This window comes from Oncorhynchus masou, chromosome 33, assembly GCF_036934945.1.
Source record: "Oncorhynchus masou masou isolate Uvic2021 chromosome 33, UVic_Omas_1.1, whole genome shotgun sequence".
NCBI lineage: Eukaryota > Metazoa > Chordata > Actinopteri > Salmoniformes > Salmonidae > Oncorhynchus > Oncorhynchus masou.
In genome coordinates this window covers 5,756,641-5,771,241 of record NC_088244.1, presented here as the reverse complement: position 1 = coordinate 5,771,241, position 14,601 = coordinate 5,756,641, and the positions used below count along the sequence as shown (strand labels likewise).

Below are 14,601 nucleotides of genomic sequence, written 5' to 3'. Positions count from 1 at the left end.
ACCAGGCCAGAACTTGTCCGTGTAGACCAATTTGGGTTTCCAGTTTCTCCAAAAGAATGTGGTGATTGGTATCAAAAGCAGCACTAAGGTCTAGGAGCACGAGGTCTGATGCTGTTAAAAGGGCATTTACCACCATCACAAGTGCAGTCTTGGTGCTATGATGGGGTCTAATCCCAGACTAAAGCATTTCATATACATTGTCTTCAGGAAGGCAGTGAGTAGCTGCGCAACAGCTTTTTAAATAATGTTTGAGAAGAATGGGAGATTCGATATAGGCCGATTTTTAGTTTTTTATATTTTCTGGGTCACGGTTTGGCTTTTTCAAGAGAGGCTTTGTTACTGCCACTTTTAGTGAGTTTGGTACACATCCGGTGGATAGAGAGACGTTTATTATGTTCAACATAGGAAGGCCAAGCACAGGAAGCAGCTCTTTCAGTAGTTTAGTTGGAATAGGGTGCAGTATGCAGCTTGAAGGTTTAGAGGCCAAGACTATTTTCATCAATATGTCAAGAGATATAGTATTAAACAACTTGAGCGTCTCTCTTGATCCTAGGTCCTGGCAGAGTTGTGCAGACTCAGGACAACTGAGCTTTGGAGGAATAGGCAGATTTAAAGAGGAGTCCGTAGTTTGCTTTCTAATGAATGTGATCTTTTCGTCAAAGAAGTTAATTAATTTATCACTGCTGAAATGAAAGCCATCCTCTCTTGGGGAATGCTGCTTTTTACTTGGCTTTGCAGCAGTATAAAAAATACATTATGGATTGTTCTTATTTTCCTCAATTAAATTGGAAAAATAGGATGATCGAGCAGCAGTAAGGGCTCTTCGATACTGCACGGTACTGTCTTTCCAAGATAGTCGGAAGACTTCCAGTTTGGTGTGGCGCCATTTCCGTTCCAATTTTCTGGAAGCTTGCTTCAGAGCTCGGGTATTTTCTGTATACCAGGGAGCTAGTTTCTTATGAGAAATGTTTTTTGTTTTTAGGGGTGCGACTGCGTCTAGGGTATTACGCAAGGTTAAATTGAGTTCCTCGGTTAGGTGATTAACTGATTTTTGTACTCTGACGTCCTTGGGTAGGTGGAGGGAGTCTTGAAGGGCGTCTCGGAATCTTTGTGTTGTCTGTGAATTTATAGCACGACTTTTGATGATCCTTGGTTCGGGTCTGAACAGATTATTTGTGGCAATTGCAAACGTAATAAAATGGTGGTCCAATAGTCCAGGATTATGAGGAAAAACATTAAGATCCGCAACATTTATTCCACGGGACAAAACTAGGTCCTAGGTGACTGTGACATGATGGCTCCGAAAGCCTTTTGGAGTGGGTCTGTGGATTTTTCCATGTGAATATTAAAGGAACCAAACATTAGAATATTATCTGCCATGACTACAAGGTCCGATAGGAATTTAGGGAACTCAGTGAGGAACGCTGTATATGGCCCAGGAGGCCTGTGAACGGTAGCTATAAAAAGTGATTGAGTAGGCTGCATGGATTTCACGACTAGAAGCTCAAAAGACAAATGCAGTCTTTTTTTAATAAATTGAAATTTGCTGTCGTAAATGTTAGCAACACATCCGCCATTGCGGAATGCGCAATGGATATGGTCACTAGTGTAATCAGGAGGTGAGCACTCATTTTACACAATAAACTATCAGGCTTAAGCCATGTTTCAGTCAGGCCAATCACATCAAGATTATGATCAGTGATTAGTTCATTGACTATAACTGCCTTGGAAGTAAGGGATCTAACATTAAGTATCCCTATTTTGAGATGTGAGATTCACAATCTCTTTCAATAATGACAGGAATGGAGGAGGTCTTTATTCCAGTGAGACTGCGAAGGCGAACACTGCCATGTTTAGGTTTTCCCAACCTAGGTCGAGGCATAGACACGGTCTCAATGGGGATAGCTGAGCTGACTACACTGACTGCTAGTGGCAGACTCCAGTAAGCTGGCAGGCTGGCTAACAGGGTGCAGGCCAGGCAGCAGGCTATCTCATTGTGGAGTTAGAGCCCTGTTTATGTTCGTAGATAAGATGAGAGCACCCCTCCAGCTAGGATGGAGTTTGTCACTCCTCAACAGGCCAGGCTTAGTCCTGTTTGTGGGTGAGTCTCAGAAAGAGGGACAATTATCTACAAATTCTATCTTTTGGGAGGGGCAGAAAACAGTTTTCAACCAGCGGTCGAGTTGTGGGAACTCATCACTCCCACTAACCTGGAGGGGCTCAGTGACAATTACTCGATGCAGACACGTTTCTAGCTGATTTGCACACTGAAGCTATGTTGCTCTTGGTGACCTCTGACTGTTTCATCCTGACTTCGTTGGTGCCGACGTGGATAACAATATCTCTCTACACTCGCCAGTTTTAGCTTTAGTTTTAGCTTTAGCCAGCACCATCTTCGGTACCATCGGTAGCCCTGCACCCTGGTAAACAGTGCATGATCGCTGGATGATTCGTTTTAAGTCTAATACTGCAGGTAATAGAGTCACCAATGACCAGGGTTTTCAATTTGTCGGAGCTAATGGCGGGAGGCTTCAGCGTCGCAGACCCCGTAACGGGAGGAGGAGAGACCAGAGAAGGCTCTGCCTCTAACTCCGGCCTGTTGCTTAATGGGGAGAACCGGTTGAAAGTTAGGGTCGTCCAAATGAGTGACACCGGTTGAGCATTCCTACAGCGTTTCCCTCCAGAAGCCATGAGAAACTTGTCTGGCTGCGGGGACCGTGCGAGGGGATTTATACTAACGTTACTATCTGTACTTACTGGTGGCACAGACGTGGTTTCATCCTTTCCTACACTGAAATTACCCTTCCTAACGATTGCATCTGAAGCTGGGCTTGCAGCACAGCTATCCTCGCCGTAAGGCGATCGTTCTCCTGTATATTATGAGTACAGCGACTGCAATTAGAAGGCTTCATGTTAATGTTACTACTTAGCTTCGGCTGGTGGAGGTCCTGACAAACCACGTCCATATAAAGTGTCCAGTGTTAAAGAGCTGAATGAAAAAAGTATAAACCGCTACTTAAAAAGTAAAAACCGTTAAGGTTAGCAACACATCGCACAGCAGCACGTAAACAAGTCTACAAGTTGTGACCGGAAATGAAGTAGCCACACCATAGACAAACTGTCAACACAAAAAGAGTATGCAGACATTTGCGCACTCTTGTTCGAACTGGCACTTTTTTTTGTCTGGCGCTCGCATTGCCTCCATTGTTGTTTTCTTTACAAATACTTACTTTGGACATGTGCATTCCTATCAAAGTAAGGGCCTTGTTTTCTGTATATCCTGTCGTCGTTTCTACTCTAGCATGGAATGTATGTATGTATGTATGTATGTGAGTGAGTGAGTGAGTGAGTACGTAGGTGTGAGTGCGTACGTACTCACTCGCTCACTCGCTCACTCGCTCAGTGAGTACTCGCTCAGTGAGTACCGCTCAGTGAGTACTCGCTCAGTGAGTACTCGCTCAGTGAGTACTCGCTCAGTGAGTACTCGCTCACTCACTCACTCACAGTTTTATTCACATGTTTTCAAGTAATGTTTGCAAGTACTGGTTTGCGAGTTTGCAAATACGTACTCACTCACTCACTCACTCACTCACTCACTCACAGTTTTATTCACATGTTTTCAAGTAATGTTTGCAAGTACTGGAGACAATGAATTCCGATTATTGCGTAGATTGTAATGGAAACATATGGTGTGTGTAATATACTTTTTTGAAGGTTGTAGTGATTTATAATGAGCTAATGCTAAGCTATTTGCCGGCTATGTGTGGCACCATGTTTGTTGACATTATATAATGCATTCTGGGTGTCACGTAAATGTCTGTCAGACCAAAGATGTTAGGAGGCAAAGGAATGGTTCACTCATCTTTCGGGGAAACTTCCGGAAGTGAATGAAGGGAAGTGAATGATGGTAGACGACACCGTCTTCAACATGCATACTGCAAACAGACCAAACTCGTCTTGTCTCCACTTATTGTCTTTGGTTTACGCGAAAAACAAATATGGCGACGCCCACAAAAACTACCCATCTTCGGATTACTTTTGATTTTGAACTGTTTTACTCAATTATTTGGATCAGTGTTGAGCTCACCCGTGATGTATTATAAATAGTATCGTATCATATTGTGGTTTCTGTCAGCTGAGAGTTATCTTAATATGACTGCTTGTGTTACGCCAATCTGTCCTCAGTTAGCGCTAGGACTAATGTAGCCTATATTTTCCGGTTTAGATGATTGTGTTATGCTGTTGCTACTTCTGTGAATGTCTGAACATTCCATCCAAAAATAAACTGGCCACATTCAGAAAATAACTTTGTAAGGACTGTGTTTGTGCAGAAATGTTTCTTTTGAAAAAAGTGTGCCCTAGCACAAATGCTGACTGTTCTGTTAATCGAAACTGGATATTCTAAATAAGTGTTCTAATCACACCGGTTTGAGCGTACGCTGCAGGGACCACTAATCACACCCGTTTGTTGGTACCCGTTTGTTGGTACGTGTGAAAAGGTTAATATCATTTGAAGGAACATTCTGCATCACAATGGAAATGATTGCATCACAATGCCCTGATGAAGACAGCTTATTGCATCTGAGCTCCTAGTGTGCGGCCTCTCCTGTTAATTTTTTAAGTGTTCTACTCCACTAGCCAGCACCTCGCCTAAATCGGTGTAAGTTTCTTTCGCCTCTAGATGCATCACAATAGCAGGCAGCTATTGTGGGGGTACCCATGAGTTTTTACCAGTGAAAATGCCAGAGTTAGAGGTTCCATGCCTAACCTTTCATCTGTATTTCATCTCTCTTCAGAAGACTTAAAATAGACAGAGAGAGAGCGAGAGCGAGACAGATCTCAACCCAGAGTCAGAGTGTTCAGTCAGCCCACTGACACCCCTATCAGATCTCAGTCTACTTGAACAGAGCAATACTCAATCACGAGGCATCAAAGGAACTGAATAATATTAAGAAATGCTATAGAAGGAAGGAAAGTAGTCTGGAACTCTGCCAAATAACAATTAGGCAACAACAAATTCAATCCCTTTGAGACAACTTCCTGGACAAAATGTTTCACTGTAATAATGAAGGTGTAACCTTGGGAGTAAAAATCTAAACTGTATATTTGACCTCCTGTTTCCCTATCAAATCTAAACATTTAAGTAGACAACCTTAAAAAATGAACAACAGTGACAAAATGTTTGATGAAGAATGCAGAAACCTATCCAACCAAAAACAGAGACCCAGAAAACCTGAGCCTGTGCCTTAAATGATAGAGGAATACACTACGGAAAAAGAAGGAACAACACGTCAGAAATCAGCTCAGTGTAATTGAAGAATCCATAGAATCTAACCACTTCTGGGAAAATTTGAAAACACTAAACAAACAACAACATGAGTTATCTATCCAAAACGGAGATGCATGGATAAACCAATATTTTTGGCTCTAGAACAAACAGCAAAAACATATACATGATCAAATACAAATCTTAGAATCAAAAGTAATGGTAATGGTTCTAAAAAGGTCCAATTGCCAGGACAACAAATACAAATTCCATCTAGACACCGTTGCCCCAGAGCATACAAATGTATAGTAGTTCTTCCTTTATAAGTTCTCGTACTGCAGCACAGCTTGCAGGTTGCCCCAAAATTCTATGGCACGTTATTTAAGTGTCAGCCATCGTTTCCATTAATGCTAGTTAGTGCTAGTCTGCCCACTAGAGGGCAGCTTTGAGAAGCGTAGTTATTGAAATGACATGGAGCTGTAGGGCCTAAGAGTCAAAGGGAGTCTTGAATAGAACATACACTATGGGATTGATTTTTGAAAACGTAGATTAATTAATTTGTTGACTATTATGGTGTTTCTATTCCAAGAAACACCAAAATGCATGTAGGCCTAAGTGTTTCCGTTAGTAAAATATGACGCTGTACAACGTGACCGGTCGGGAGTAGACCTAGGCTACTAAGTGACGAGCAAGCGAAGAGCAAAATAATCCTAACATTCCACATAAAAATCTGATTGATTCATAAAGACCAGTCCCCAAGCTCTGTCATTCAGTGATATTTATTCCCATAGTAATGTATGGATCCAGACAGATATGGTTTGAAAACAATGCATTTGGTGGTCTATGCAAAAGAGATGGGAGAAAAGTGACACGCCTCGCAAACAGCCATTAAAACATTTAAATTCCCTGAACTCGGCAAGAGTCTATTGTCCTGCTGATAGCCCATCAAGGGTGGATGGCTTCTTGTTTATTCTTAAAAGAACTCCAGTTCAGAGAAGAGAAAGGAGCCTTGAATAATATATATATATATATATATAATTTTTTTTTTTTTTTTCCAGAACATTAACCATGTGTGTTCTCTAGTTTTGACCCAATGATTTGTCTGACAAAGACCTTTGCGTGGCCCAGGCATGGATCAAAGCTGGCGAGACTTTCAATGACGTCATCTTCACAGACAACCGTTGCCCTTGCTGCAGTAAAAAAAGAGTCAGCATAGTAAGTAGACCTACACCACTTTAAACAGCACATTACTCAACACTAGTGAGACTCGCCACTTTAAACAGCACATTACTCAACGCTAGTGAGACTCACCACTTTAAACAGCACATTACTCAACACTAGTGAGACTCACCACTTTAGACAGTACATTACTCAACGCTAGTGAGACTCACCACTTTAAACAGCACATTACTCAACACTAGTGAGACTCGCCACTTTAAACAGTACATTACTCAACACTAGTGAGACTCGCCACTTTAATATTATTGTTGGATCTGATTTTAACAGCTAACATTTCGGTGGCCATAATAAATAGATATGCCCATAGTGGACAACCTTGTTTTACTCCTCTTGACAGTTTAAAACTTTCAGAGATGTAGCCATTATTTACTATTTTACACACAGGGTTACTATACATAATAACATTTTATAAGAGATTCTCCAAAATTGAAATATTCCAGGCATTTATATATAAACTCTAGTCGTACTTTATCAAAGGCCTTTTCAAAATCGGCTCTGAATACCAGGCCTGGTTTCCCAGATATTTCATAGTGTTCTATTGTTTCCAGTACTTATATTATCTCCAATGTATTGTCCATGTAAAAAAAACTGTCTAATTAGGATGAATAATATCAGACAATACCTTTTTTAAATTCTATGCGCTAATCATTTTGCTAGAATTTTTGCATCACAAAACTGAAGTGTAAGAGGCCTCCCATTTTTTAAATGGGCTGGATCTTTATATTTACCACTTGGATCCTGTTTCAGTAGTAATTAATAGTTTACACATAATTCTGTAAGAGTAATATATATTCCCATTATGTGATGGTCCGACCACATCCTGTCCCCTATCAACACTTTTAAAACTTTTGGTGCCAGAGAGAATGGCATAAGAAAGTAATCAAGACGACTAGCTTGATTGAGCCTCCTCCATGTACATCTCACTAGGTCAGGATATTAAACCTCCATGTACATCTCACTAGGTCAAGATATTAAACCTCCATGTATATCTCACTAGGTCAGGATATTAAACCTCCATGTATATCTCACTAGGTCAGGATATTAAACCTCCTCCATGTATATCTCACTAGGTCAGGATATTAAACCTCCTCCGTGTATATCTCACTAGGTCAGGATATTAAACCTCCTCCATCTCACTAGGTCAGGATATTAAACCTCCATGTATATCTCACTAGGTCAGAATATTAAACCTCCATGTATATCTCACTAGGTCAGGATATTAAACCTCCTCCATCTCACTAGGTCAGGATATTAAACCTCCATGTATATCTCACTAGGTCAGGATATTAAAACTCCTCCATGTATATCTCACTAGGTCAGGTTATTAAACCTCCATGTATATCTCACTAGGTCAGGATATTAAACCTCCATGTATATCTCACTAGGTCAGGTTATTAAACCTCCATGTATATCTCACTAGGTCAGGTTATTAAACCTCCATGTATATCTCACTAGGTCAGGATATTAAACCTCCTCCATGTATATCTCACTAGGTCAGGATATTTAAACCTTCATATATCCAACAATTCCAATATATCCATGACATTCATGATTCCCTTGAGTGCATGAGGGAGATAGTTTGTATTGTGATTTCCTTTTCGGTCCATAGAGGTATTTAAACCAATATTATAATCTCCCACCATAACGATAGAGTATGGTGTTGCTTATAGAGTTGATCAATTATTATATATTTTGTCAAAGAAGAGTGGATCATCATGATTTGGTCCGTACAGGTCAACGAGACATATCTGTTTATGATCCAGTAACATATTAAACATCATCCATCTACCTTGAGCATCTGCTTGGACAGATGGGTGAAGTTAGTTATGGTTGGAGTTACAATTTTGACTGTCAGAAGTATTAAAATCAACCAATGTCAGCCTTCTAAATGCTTTATTATCCAAGTGTTTAAAGTGCATGTGGGGCGACGGGAAAGAAAGGAAATGGTGCAGTTCGAGACGATGTGGCAGAGAGTGACGCGTGGGGGTATGAACAGGTGGGTCTGGGGGGGGGTATGAACAGGTGGGTCTGGGGGGGTATGAACAGGTGGGTCTGGGGGGGGGGGTATGAACAGGTGGGTCTGGGGGGTGTGAACAGGTGGGTCTGGGGGAGGGGGTGAACAGGTGGGTCTGGGGGAGGGGGTGAACAGGTGGGTCTGGGGGTGGTGAACAGGTGGCTCTGGGGGGGTGAACAGGTGGGTCTGGGGGGGGGGTGAACAGGTGGGTCTGGGGGGGGTGAACAGGTGGGTCTGGGGGTGGTGAACAGGTGGGTCTGGGGGGGGTGAACAGGTGGGCCTGGGGGGCGAACAGGTGGGTCTGGGGGGGCGAACAGGTGGGTCTGGGGGGATGTGAACAGGTGGGTCTGGGGGTGTGAACAGGTGGGTCTGGGGGGTGTGAACAGGTGGGTCGGGGGGAGTGTGAACAGGTGGGTCTGGGCGGGTGTGGTGAACAGGTGGGTCTGGGGGGAGTGTGAACAGGTGGGTCTGGGGGGCTGTGAACAGGTGGGTCTGGGGGGAGTGTGAACAGGTGGGTCTGGGGGGTGAACTGGTGGGTCTGGGGGGGGGAGTGTGAACAGGTGGGTCTGGGGGGGTGAACTGGTGGGTCTGGACAGGTGTGAACAGGTGGGTCTGTGCAGGTGGTGAACAGGTGAGTCTGGGCAGGTGTGATGTGGTTGTCTTTTGTAGTGTCTATAAAATCTAAAATGAGTACAAAGAAAAATAAATCTTGCAACACGCATCTGATTATTTATTATGAATAGGATTTGTTTGATTTATTTTGCTTACAATACTTTTAACTACAATGTCACAAATAATTGATCACACACAACATGAGTAGATTAACTTGGTCCAAACAGCCAAATCAGTTCTTTATTAAAGGTGCTTATTTATTTTGATCCGAAGCCATGAAATGAGTGAGTGAGTCATCGAATCCTCGCTGGTCTCTTTCATTCAGTTTCTTCTTCGCGTCAGCAAATGACTCCGTGTTTCAGCAACTCACTTTATGTAGAGGGTCTTTCACACTGTGGTAAATAAAGCCACTTTTGTTATTTAGAATGATTTCTTTCTGTCTCTAGAGGGAGAGAAACCAAAAGGACACCGTGCCTATTTTTCAAAAATTGTCTGTACACATGCCAAGTGTAATTCCCCCATTTGTATTTACCCAAGTTCTCTCTCAACACCAGGACCACCGGCAGCGTTGTGTGTGTGTGTGTCTGTGTCTGTGTGTCTGTGTGTGTGTGTCTGTGTGTGTGCCTGTGTGTGTGTGCCTGATGCCGGACTCGAGACTGAAAACGCCTCCATTAGTTTCCGAAAAGAGAGTCAATTTGTGCCATATTTTAGACTACTGATAGATCAGCATTCTGACTCCCCCTTGTCGTAGTGTGATGACCGAATTACGCAATCTGCCACCATAAACGGTTGCGGCATAAACTCAAAACCTTTTTAAGGAAGAACCACTGTACCTACCTCGGCCTAAACGTCAGCGCCACAGGTAACTTCCACAAAGCTGTGAACGATCTGAGAGACGAGGCAAGAAGGGCCTTCTATGCCATCAAAAGGAACATCAAATTTGACATACCAATTAGGACTTGGCTAAAAATACTTGAACCAGTTATAGAACCCATTGCCCTTTTATGGTTGTGAGGTCTGGGTTTCGCTCACCAACGAAGAATTTACAAAATGGGACGAACACCAAATTGAGACTAATTCTCCAAAACTATCCTGTGTACAACGTAAAACACCAAATAATGCATGCAGAGCAGAATTCGGCTGACACCCGCTAATGATCAAAATCCAGAAAAGAGCCGTTAAATTCAACAAACGATTCCCAAACCTTCCATAACAAAGCCATCACCTACAGAGAAATGAACCTGGAGACGAGTGGTCCTGGGGCTCTGTTCACAAACACAAGCAGACCCCACAGAGCCCCGGGACAGCAACACAATTAGACCCAACCAAATCATGAGAAAACAAAACATTATTACTTGACACATTGGAAAGAATTAGCAAAAAAACTGAGCAAACTAGAATGCTATTTGGCCCTAAACAGAGATTACACAGTGGCAGAATACCTGACCAATGTGACTGACTCCAAACTTAAGGAAAGCTTTGACTATGTACAGACTCAGTGAGTATAGCCTTGCTATTGAGAAAGGCTTCCGTAGGCAGACATAGCCTGTCTTCTCTTGAGCCATGTGCTCACTGCCCACAAAATGAGGTGGAAACTGAGCTGCACTTCCTAACCTCCTGCCAAATGTATGACCATATTAGAGACTCATATTTCCCTCAGATTACACAGATCCACAAAGAATTCAAAAACAAATCCAATTTTGATTAACTCCCATATCGATTGGGTGAAATTCCACAGTGTGCCATCACAGCAGCAAGATTTGTGACCTGTTGCCACAAGAAAATGGCAACCAGTGAAGAACAAGCACCATTGTAAATACAACCCATATTTATGTTAATTTATTTTCCCTTTTGTACTTGAACGTTTTGCACATCGTTACCACACTGTATACAGACATATGACATTTGAAATAAATGTCTTTATTTTATTTTTTTACTTTTGTGAGTGTAAAGTTTACTGTAAGTAAATGTGTTTATTTCACTTACTATTGGCAATCTAAACATATGTTTCCCATTGCCAATAAAGCCCCTTACATTGAAATTGAATTGAAAATGTTTAGACTACAGTTCAAAATTTACTTTTCTGGCTGATTTTGTTTCATTATTCGTTCTCCTGTAATTGATGAGTCTCTTTTTGTTTTTCTTTTCAGGTGCTGGGGAGTCTGGGAAAAGTACAATAGTGAAGCAGATGAAGTAAGTTCATGAAACATCTTTCATCAAACTGCATTATGTCAAACTCACAAATCCCCATGATGTTTGCAGCACAGAACTAGAATGAGTTGGTGATGAGTGGTTTGACTGTTCTGTTCATTCCATTTCTATGGGTAGAATGTTGCAGTCCAAATAGCATTCCAATTCTCATACAACACGACGGTAGCGTGTTGCAGCCCAAAAATAGCGTTCAAACTCACATACAACACGATGGTAGCGTGTTGCCGTCCAAACTGAATTGAACAAACTCGCATAAACCATGGCAAAAGGTTACTGTTACTATTTCTGGTTTTGACATTTGTAAGTTATATAGCTGATTATTTTTAACTTATTAAACAGTTAACGCGATAGTTAAACCGTTAACTGTCATGCAGATAATATGCTGTCGATGTACAGCACTGTCTTTTGTGAGGGTTTAATGGTGCAGGGATAATTGCCATTGCCAGCCGAGTTCATCTCTTTCTGTCGTGTGTGTGTATGTGTGTGTGTGTGTGTGTGTGTGTGTGTGTGTGTGTGTGTGTGTGTGTGTGTTGCACAGAGAGATGCTCAGGCAGAGAGACGATGGAGGAAGCACACATTACATAACACAATGGCCACAAGAGGCCAGCAGCTAGCCTGGCATGGCCTGAATAGACTACCAACCCTGGATTTCCACATTAAGCATGCCTATTTACTCACACAATAGACCTGTTAACAGTTGGTTGGTTTTGGAAATGTCTTGTCTTGAATGGTCACACATATAGAAAAGTTCAAAACTTCAGTTAGATTTCCATTAGACCAGAGTGACAATGTTCCACAGTGCACATTATGTAGAATACATGCCTAATCCATTGATTCATACCAAGTGTTGTTAAGTTGTATTTAAAAAAAAAAAAAAAAAAAAATTTTGGGGGGGGGACCGCCACCATCCACCCCTTCAGAGGACAACTTAATTAATGATATTCAAGTGTGGATTTTGGACCAGACCGAGTGACATTATCTGAACTCTAAACTAGCATGACGTTTTGAATGTTCTCCCGTTCAGAATCATCCATGAGGCCGGCTACTCTGAGGAGGAGTGTAAACAGTACAGAGTGGTGGTGTACAGCAACACAATCCAGTCTATCATCGCCGTCATCAGAGCCATGGGACACCTAAAGATAGACTTTGGGGACGCCGCACGAGCGGTAGGCACACGAACACAACGTAACTTTATGGTCTAAGCAAATCTTTTTCTTAATGAGTGGTTCGCATTATGTCTATGTTTATAATGCCCTGCTTTCTTAAACTACCGGTCGGGACCCAAAGTGGGTCTGGCATGTGAGAGGTGGGTCGCCAGTTATGAGCTACGTCTATAATCACATGCTATTTCATCTTAATTTGGGTCTTTTTGGAGGGCGATTTGAGTCACCAGAGGACGGTCAATTTGTAATTTGGGTCTCAAGCCGAAAAAAGGGTTTGAAGAACCCATTCCTATCTGTATTTGATGAGCTGAGTCTTTAGAGTTCTCATCGTCTACCGAACAGGTCTCACATTTTCACCCAAGGGTCTTATTTAGAGTTGAGAAAAGTGGACGCAACTCAGACTTTCACTTTAATAATTTACAGGGTTTAATGGGAGGCTTGCTCAAAAATGTGATGTAAGGATCTCAGGACAGAATATTGCCCCAAGTGCAGTGGTGTAAAGTACTTTAGTAAAAACAAGTACTACTCAAGTAGTTTTTTGGCGGACTGTACTTTACTATTTATATTTTGGATAAAATATAATATACCTCATTTACATAGGTATTCACACCCCTGAGTCAATATATGTTAGAATCACTTTTGGCACATTTGTTAAAAATTTGTTAAGCAAATTTTTACTCCTGAGCTTATTTACGCTTTCCTTAACCAAAGGGTTGAAAACGTACTGACTCAAGACATTTTCAACTTTTAATTTATTTAGGAAACATTTCTAAAAACATAATTCCACTTTAACATTATGATGTATTGTATGTAAAACATTTTTAATTCAGGCTGAAATAAAATTTAAAAATTTAAAAAAGTCAAGGGCTGTGAATGTACCTGTCTGCATGTACCTGTAGGAATGTACCTGTAGGCATGTACCTGTAGGAATGTACCTGTCTGAATGTACCTGTCTGAATGTACCTGTAGGCACTGTACCTGTAGGCATGTACCTGTAGGCACTGTACCTGTAGGCACTGTACCTGTAGGCATGTACCTGTAGGCACTGTACCTGTAGGCACTGTACCTGTAGGCATGTACCTGTAGGCACTGTACCTGTAGGCACTGTACCTGTAGGAATGTACTTGTAGGAATGTACTAACACGGATGTAAACACATGTAGGCACTGTACCTGTAGGCACTGTACCTGTAGGCACTGTACCTGTAGGCACTGTACCTGTAGGGAATGTACTTGTAGGCACTGTACCTGTAGGCACTGTACCTGTAGGCACTGTACCTGTAGGCACTGTACCTGTAGGCACTGTACCTGTAGGCACTGTACCTGTAGGCACTCTACCTGTCTGAATGTACCTGTAGGCACTGTACCTGTAGGCACTCTACCTGTAGGCACTCTACCTGTAGGCACTGTACCTGTAGGCATGTACCTGTAGGCATGTACCTGTAGGCACTGTACCTGTAGGCACTGTACCTGTAGGAATGTACTTGTAGGAATGTACTAACACGGATGTAAACACATGTAGGCACTGTACCTGTAGGCACTGTACCTGTAGGCACTGTACCTGTAGGGAATGTACTTGTAGGCACTGTACCTGTAGGCACTGTACCTGTAGGCACTGTACCTGTAGGCACTGTACCTGTAGGCACTGTACCTGTAGGCACTGTACCTGTAGGCACTCTACCTGTCTGAATGTACCTGTAGGCACTGTACCTGTAGGCACTCTACCTGTCTGAATGTACCTGTAGGCACTGTACCTGTAGGCACTCTACCTGTCTGAATGTACCTGTAGGCACTGTACCTGTAGGCACTCTACCTGTCTGAATGTACCTGTAGGCACTGTACCTGTAGGCACTCTACCTGTCTGAATGTACCTGTAGGCACTGTACCTGTAGGCACTCTACCTGTCTGAATGTACCTGTAGGCACTGTACCTGTAGGCACTCTACCTGTCTGAATGTACCTGTAGGCACTGTACCTGTAGGCACTCTACCTGTCTGAATGTACCTGTAGGCACTGTACCTGTAGGCACTCTACCTGTCTGAATGTACCTGTAGGCACTGTACCTGTAGGCACTCTACCTGTCTGAATGTACCTGTAGG

General features: G+C 42.3%; 1 protein-coding gene across 1 annotated transcript in view; it reads left to right on the top strand.

Moving 5' to 3' along the window:
• gnai3 (guanine nucleotide binding protein (G protein), alpha inhibiting activity polypeptide 3) overlaps positions 1-14,601 on the top strand; it is a 63,476-nt gene that overhangs the window by 23,817 nt on the left and 25,058 nt on the right. Inside the window, exons 2-3 of the mRNA XM_064956241.1 lie at positions 11,282-11,324; positions 12,367-12,508. Of these exons, the coding sequence (XP_064812313.1) occupies positions 11,282-11,324; positions 12,367-12,508 (185 nt within the window). The remainder of the gene's footprint in view (positions 1-11,281; positions 11,325-12,366; positions 12,509-14,601) is intronic.